At 38.6% G+C, this 7,613-nt stretch overlaps 2 protein-coding genes across 3 annotated transcripts in view; one reads left to right on the top strand and one right to left on the bottom strand.

The window, feature by feature from the left end:
• Positions 1 to 3,399, bottom strand: part of dcps (decapping enzyme, scavenger) — a 4,963-nt gene extending 1,564 nt beyond the window's left edge. Inside the window, exons 1-5 of the mRNA XM_016679827.1 lie at positions 3,138 to 3,399; positions 2,695 to 2,845; positions 1,591 to 1,736; positions 1,383 to 1,496; positions 613 to 723 (exon numbers count right to left, since the gene is read on the bottom strand). Of these exons, the coding sequence (XP_016535313.1) occupies positions 613 to 723; positions 1,383 to 1,496; positions 1,591 to 1,736; positions 2,695 to 2,845; positions 3,138 to 3,341 (726 nt within the window). The 5' untranslated portion in view covers positions 3,342 to 3,399. The remainder of the gene's footprint in view (positions 1 to 612; positions 724 to 1,382; positions 1,497 to 1,590; positions 1,737 to 2,694; positions 2,846 to 3,137) is intronic.
• Positions 3,400 to 4,752: 1,353 nt separating this feature from the next.
• The window catches only part of ids (iduronate 2-sulfatase), a 15,649-nt gene continuing 12,788 nt past the window's right edge, over positions 4,753 to 7,613 (top strand). Inside the window, exons 1-4 of one of the 2 annotated variants that reach the window (XM_007568369.2) lie at positions 4,757 to 5,119; positions 5,513 to 5,649; positions 6,373 to 6,550; positions 6,654 to 6,742. In XM_007568369.2, coding sequence (XP_007568431.1) covers positions 5,047 to 5,119; positions 5,513 to 5,649; positions 6,373 to 6,550; positions 6,654 to 6,742 — 477 coding nt within the window. In that variant the 5' untranslated portion in view covers positions 4,757 to 5,046. Of the gene's footprint in view, positions 5,120 to 5,512; positions 5,650 to 6,372; positions 6,551 to 6,653; positions 6,743 to 7,613 lie in introns of both variants that reach the window. The other variant, XM_016679826.1, reaches the window with a different exon arrangement.

Raw genomic sequence — 7,613 nt, 5'->3', positions numbered from 1 at the left:
AAAAAAAATCGTAAACAGCAACAAACCTTCTGTCTAAAGGTTCAGAAAGGGAAACGAGGAATTCTAAATATGATGTAAAATTAAATAAAACATGGCATACATGAATCTGCATTTACAGACTGGGCTCGTTGTCACAATACAACATCTAGAATTTTTTTCGATATCGGACCTGATACAAATATCAATCTCAAATCGGTTGTTTCAAACAATAAAAATGTGCAAATGTTGACTTTTTTCCTGTTTTACTCAGAGATTGGACCACATTGTTCAGCTTCAGAGTGCTATTGGATAGGAAATTCGCATATAAGCTCCTCCCAAACGGCCTCTACTTGGAAAAACTTTGGCTTAGCAAGAACCTTGTGATTCACTGCACCAGATTAATCAAAACAGAAAGAAAAATATCTTCAGACGTTTTAAGTGATCGTTACAATATCTAAGACGTGCAAATTGGGTGAAAAGCTTGCGGAAAAATTCAAAACAGATGACGTTGTAAAAAATATTAAACATTTTCATATAACCTTACAAAGCCTCAGGTCTTGTAAGGTTATTTTCTCCAACAAATCCAACTAAAAAGCTAAACTTTTTCATGTTTGTCTAGGCCTGGGGTCTCACCTTTCCCTTGTGGAAGATGTTGTGCAGCAGTGGCAGATGCTCCGACGACAAGTCTCGAAGACTCTTGATGTCTTTCTGACGAGCGATGGCGATCAGGTAGAGGTCGTCCACCTGAAAGAGTGAAAAATGATCCTGTGAGACTTGACAGAGGAAGGCGTGACTGAAAGTGGGGTAAATTACCTCCACAGTGATCTTATAAATTAAATAATCTCCTACTAGTGATTATTCAATGTTAAGGAGTTACTGACTTAAAACAAGATTCTATATCTTCCTGAAAAGTTACTTGTAATTTAGTTTTGTCTTATTTCAAGTGTATTAATATTTTTGCACTAGAAACTAGACAAAAAAAAATTACATGGTAAGATTTTGTTTGCAGCGCTAGCTTTCCCTCCTTCTCTCTCTGCGCTTTGGCACCCCAAGGCACCCGGTTGCCATGGCACACGCACCATAACAACCGTCTGAAAATTAAAAAAAAAAAAAAGGAAGAGCAAAGATCCTTCCAGTTGTGCAGCATCCAGAACCAAAGGGGATAATTGTCCGAACATTCAACCAAAAGCTGTAAAGAGACGGTTAGCTCTTGACTGAATTCTCAGAGAAATTCACAAAAAAATCTGTCTTCTGTCATCAAACGTGTTTTTGTCACCCATGAATAGATGGCGGTGAATGACAGACTAGGTTTCTATTGCACACGTCTGTTTTGGATACTTGTTGGGATTTTTTTTTTTTTCGTGTGAAATAGCAAAATTGCCAGGAAGGTTCTGGTCTTTCACCTGTTTTTGGTCCCACTTTAGGTCAGGAAGCAGGACAAAACCGACCTCAGGGTCCGGATCGTCGTAAACCACCCGCTCTGCCTCGGCCTTCTTCTCCAGGATGTTGTAGACCCACTGGACGAGGAAGAAGGAAGCAAACAATCACAGCTCGCCCCGAGACATGAAACTGTAACCAAGAAAGTCGGCGGATTTTGTGTAGCTTCCTCACCTGCAGGCTCAAACTCTGCTCCTGAATGTAGGGCAGCGTGACGGAGCGGTAGTCGTCCCCGGTCTCTTCCACCAGGAAACTCTCCTGCCGCCTGTACTTCTTCACGTGTTTCTCTGTGGCTGGACACACCACCGTGGTCTTGATCTCTGCGAGACGAAACAGAGCCCCGGAGAAAGCGTTCTTGACCTCTAAATGTTTGTGTACCGTCAGGATTTTATGCAGTAAATCAACAGAAAGTTGTGGAAAATTGTGAAGTGGAAGGAAAATGATGCACAGTTTACAAATTAAAGGGAAGGTACTATGTATTTCTCATAATAGAACAATCAAATAATGACTATGTTACCTTCAGTTATTATAAAAAGGTGTGTATATATATATATATATATATATATATATAATATGACTTTGTAATTAAACACCTTAAAATTGAGCCTCTGTCTCTTTATTTTTTATTTACATTATTATTTTTATATTATTATATTATATTATATTTTATTATTATTTATTTTTTTATCTCTATTTTTTTTTGTCTCTTTGTTTTCTCTGTCTCCTGTTCTTTTTGAAACTCCGCCTTCAGGAAGTCATTACAACATGGCTCCTCTATTAACCCTTTAACAACATTTTTACCAGCGTTGTGCTTAGAAGTAGCTCCTATAATGAGCTCAGCTGATGCTCAGTTCAGCCGATGCTCAGCAATTAGGTGTTTTCCAATTGCTGCTGGCTAGTCTGAAGGAGCTGAGTGGGAGAGTCGTGGAGGTAGACTGATCTGTGAGGCAGAAGCTTAGAAACTTGGAAACTGCAGCTCTGAGGAGGAACTTTATCCTCGAAGGCAGAGCTAGGTCCACCTAGGAGTTTTGGACAACTGAATGGTTGCCATGAAGATTAAAGGATTTCTCAAACATGCATCAAAGCAACACTCCAGGTATGTTTTTGATGAGGGAAAAACATTAAAGTTAAAAAAAAAAAAGTTGATCTTACATGATACTGCCCCTTTCAAAACAAAAAAAGAATAGTGCAGCCAAAATCAGGACCCAGTTCAAATCTACATAATTTCATACCACTTAATATGTTTATGAATGCTTTTGCTTGCTGTCCTGTATTTACCATTGAGGTGAGAGGGCGCCTGGAGGCGGTAGGAGCTGTAGATGTCGTTTCTCATGTCCAGCCTGAGCTTGGAGTCCCTGAAGAGCTCAGCCAGGGAGTCTTCTCTGATGGGGGTCTTCTCCAGGACCACCACGGCCTCATCACCAGCCATCTGAAGAGGACATGCTCAGCACCTCTGTTTCTGCAACATTATCTATCGCACTCACTTTGAAATAAATCAGTGCAAGATCTAAGAATGTAGGACTACTATTTTGAAGTAATAAACCGGAAGTGAATAACGCACCGCCTTCTTACAACTTCATCACACAGCTTTCAACAAATATCAGAGGTAAAGGCATCCTTCCAGCCAATGAGATGATCGCAAACTCTTTCACTTAGCAAAATAAGCCTATTTTATGTAATATAAATAAAGTGAAGTTCGGTTAAATTAAAGGGAAAAACACCTTTCCGTGGAGAAACATGATTTTCTCCCGGGCCGAATCACTCAGCACGCTGGTTGTTGTGAACGTAGAGAGAATGTTTTCCCATTCAGGTTCATTTCCGCTCTCCTCTCCATTTTTGTCGTCACCTTTCGCCCTCTTGGCTTCACGAGACAACTCTTCGCCTTCAGCACTGGAAATTTCACGTTTAGCCGCGACGTTCGCCATGTTCGAGCCGCCGCCGCTGCCGCGATCAAAGATCGTCTCCGTCTGAAAGCAGGGCACACTCTGCACAAGAAGACCAAGCTAATTTTTCAAATCAAATGCAGGAAACTCAGAATATCTGCATCTGCTTTTTATTTAAGTAAAACACCTTCCAAAATGATCAACAACAACAACAACAACAATAATAATAATAATAATAATAATAATAAAAAATCAGTACTTATTTGCTTTTTAGACTAGCAAGTAACTCAAATATGTTTATGTGTGATTTAAAGGAACATATAAGCTTTTCAGCAGAAAATAAAGAATGAATGATGGAGAAAACTAACCCACATAATTAAAGATTGGCTAAACAAACAAATTAAATACATCAGAAAAATAATTAGTCCCCCAACAATAAAGGAAAAATATTTCATTTTTGTAATTAAAAATATATAAAAATCACAACAGATTGCAAGTAAAACCACAATAAGAAAAAAAATTACAAATAATTTCATTTTGGAAAAAAAAGAAGCTTTGGTTGTGTTTTAACTGTTAACTGAATATTTTGCTGATAAATGAAATGCATTTGTCTTCATTGTTTAAATTATTTGATTATTTAAAAAAGAATTTTGCAAGAATTAATTTTTAACCAGTACAATAATCATAATTGTTGTGTCATTCCATAAACAAAAGGGCAAGGATACTAAGTGAACTTAAAGTTTCGGTCTTATAACGTAAAAAGACAAGAATTTACAGAGTCTTTTTCTGTATTCACATAATCAATGTACACATTCGCTGACATATACATTGTAGCAATTTTTCACAGAGTGAGACCTCATTAGGTTGCCTTTTATATAGTCAAGTTAGACGTAATCAGAAACAAAACAGTCGCCTATGTTGTGTTTGCAGCTTAAAATTTCATTATGATTTCATTATGAGATAGTTACCCTGTGGGTTTGAATTTGAAAGAACAGTTTAAAAGGCAGAACAAAAACACATGGTAATAACCCCGTCTGAGCCGACGAGAGATGGTAATAAGATTACTACGATAACAATCCTCTTATTATGTTTAAAAAACATAAAAGGTTTTATGTAAGTTAAATGTAATACTATGGAGAGCTATTGTCCTGTCTAATGGCATCTACACCACAATACGACCTTATTATTTTAATTGTTAATTTTTTTTTAAATAAATGGAGTCCATAAAGACAACTAGTTAATAATACTACCATAGTAAACAATACTAATAAACAATACTTTGTCCACGCCAAACAGGAACGTTCTAACCCAGAGGTGTCAAACTCCAGTCCTAGACTTCCACTGTCCTGCACCGTTTAGATGTGAACCTGCTGCACCACACCTGATTAGAATAACTGGGTCATTAGCAGGACTCTGGAGAACTTATCTACTCTATAAGGAGGCAATTAAGCCATTTGACTCCGGTGTTTTGTACCTGCTAGATCTAAAAACTGCAGGACAGCGGCCCTTGAGGAATAGAGTTTGACACCCCTGTGTCCAATAAAATGATTGACGGGAACTTTAACTAGTGAACGCCTTCGCTCGTGCCAAAATGGAAAGCTGAATGGACCAATGAGCGCGCAGGACCTCGCTGACTCTCATTAACAGGAAGTTATTTAAGCAGCAGGACCTAGCCGCTAAGTTTATGTTGTTGTTTCACTAAGCATGTGGAAGGCATCCTACGTGAAGTCCTCTGAGCAGCGCAGAAATGAACCCGGGAGTTTTTACGTGGCTTTTCCTACTGTGGCTTCGTTCACGGACACTTGCTGCGGCCACAGCAGGTAGATAACTCTATACCAGGAGGAAGTAACTCTAAAATGAGCTTTGTTCTCTTTTACTGAATAATTTGTCAGTCATTTCTGTGATTGTGTTGGCGTTGTTTGTTGTAACTTAATGAGTCTTAATCAAGACTCATTAAGTATTGTCATTTTTGTCTCACACGCTAACGTTAACTCTTCATATTTGCTCTTAATATGAGGTTTATACCTCATAAAAAGACTCAGTGGGTCTTTTTTATGAGGTATAAACTGGACATTAGCTGAAGTGAAATTGGCTTTTATCTGTTCGTTTCAAACTAAATACTTTGCTTTTTTTCAAGCTTCTTCTCCTGTCACCTGGTATTGGTGTGTTAAAGTGTTTCTAGAGTTAAACCTCTAAGGTCTGCTTGTTTTCAGAGAGGAGTAATGTCCTCTTCATCATGTCGGATGATCTGCGGACATCCCTGGGTTGCTATGGAGACACACTTGCGAAGTCTCCCAACATTGACCAGCTGGCATCCAAAAGCCAAGTCTTCCTCAATGCGTTTGCCCAGGTCAGAGCAAGATTTAGTAAAAATTTGAAATGATTTACAGCTTTTAAACAAGAATGTGTGTGCTTTTTATTTCCACTTTATTAGGGTAAAATTGTAAGCTTTTAATAATAAAAATTGATTGCAAGCTACAAGGAGCAATTAACTGTTTTTCTATAAAAAAAATAGAACTCAAAAATTATTAAATTCTGTTCAATATTAAACACTTAAACCACAGGTGTCAAACTCCAGTTCTGGAGGGCCGCTACCCTGCAACTTTTAGATGTGCCTCTGCTGCACCACACCTGAATAGAATAATTGGGTCATTAGCAGGACTCTGGAGAACTGATTTACACAAGGAGGAGGTAATCAAGCCATTTCATTCCAGTGTTTTGCACCTTTGGCACATCTAAAAACTGCAGGACAGCGGCCCTTAAGGACTGGAGTTTGACACCCCTGAAAACTAATACTAAATGTTATGGGTGTTGTGTACGTTTCCTTGATTCTTTGGATCAAAGTGAAAATGCAAAAGTGTTGTTGTATTGTGGCTATATACAACATTTTACCAGCAACCACAGGAGTAATTGTTTCATTTCAGTGTTAAGTCATTAGCTTATGAAATGCATTTTGTTTTTATTTTTTACTCCAGTTGCTCATACTGTGTGAATTATACTGGTCCATGCCCAGTTGGGACAGGTTAGGCCTCACTGATGTGTTTTAGAGCCATTTCTCCCCCCCTTACTCCAGCAAGCCGTGTGTGCTCCCAGTCGCACATCCATGTTGACCAGTCGCAGACCGGACACGACCAGACTCTATGACTTCAACTCCTACTGGAGAGTCCACGCTGGGAACTACACGACTCTGCCACAGCACTTTAAATCTAAAGGCTACTACACCATGTCAGTGGGAAAGGTGTTTCATCCAGGTATGAACAGTGTGTTTTACTGGAAGAAAATCCTAAAAACAATTTGAAATGGTTGATCACAAGTTTAGCCCCTTGTGCTTATATGTCCTGTTTCTTTCCATAGGAATTGCTTCAAACCACACTGATGACTACCCCTACAGCTGGTCTGTTCCTGCATATCACCCATTTTCCTTTAGATTTGAGAAGCAAAAGGTACGAGTTGCATGTTTGAAATGTGGTTATTGCCTTGCATGGTAGTATAACAGCTGGTCCTTCACAAGGACAACTTATCCCTGACTAACATCTGACAGTACTCTCCTGTGGTCTGTATGACAAACTCTTTCAACAAGGTAAATTGATTAGCACACATTGTAGGCATAAGGATCAGTTGAATAGACTGACTCCTCAGTAGAAGAATGCACTGCTGACCACTGAGCTGTGATATTGTTTCCGCCTTATATTTGTCATGATTAATGGAGGGATTTAGACATTCAAATAAGTAATTTAGAAATTAAACATGTTTTGTAGGTTTCCTTGAAACAAAATTGAAATCAAAATAAACCCAGTTCCATGTGGACTTAATTAGTATAAGATGATGTTGTGGTCCTTTGTGTGATTCTATCAGTGTTTACCATCATTGTGGAGGAATTCAGACTGAGCCATGCTGTTGTGGATTTTCTTCTGTTTGGGACCATTGTCCCTTTTCATTTCACATTAATCTCTCTGACACATGGCTTCACATTTGACTCTACGTACTATGGCATACAGAGGAGTTTATGGTTGACTCAGTGACTCCAAAGGGCCCAGGTTCTCAAAAATATAACCAGTCCTCCATCACTGACTGACAGTTGGTACGAGTTGCCATTCAGAGATGTGATTATAATGTCTGAGGACTGATTCTAGTTGGTCAAGCCAATGCTTTTGGATGGATAGTGAACTTTTTCAAACATTTTCGAGTTAGATGGTTGCAGACTGAATAAAAAAAACTCAAATTAAGCCTTTAGGTGAAAGCTTGTTAAACTGGATATAAAGGATTTCTACTAGAAATGTCGATCAGGTTTTTTCTTGCCAATTCCGATCACCC

Source organism: Poecilia formosa, unplaced genomic scaffold (genome assembly GCF_000485575.1).
Source record: "Poecilia formosa unplaced genomic scaffold, Poecilia_formosa-5.1.2 Scaffold221, whole genome shotgun sequence".
Taxonomy (NCBI): Eukaryota; Metazoa; Chordata; class Actinopteri; order Cyprinodontiformes; family Poeciliidae; genus Poecilia; species Poecilia formosa.
Note: the sequence above shows the minus strand (reverse complement) of the source record. Positions and strands in the feature narration are given on the sequence as shown.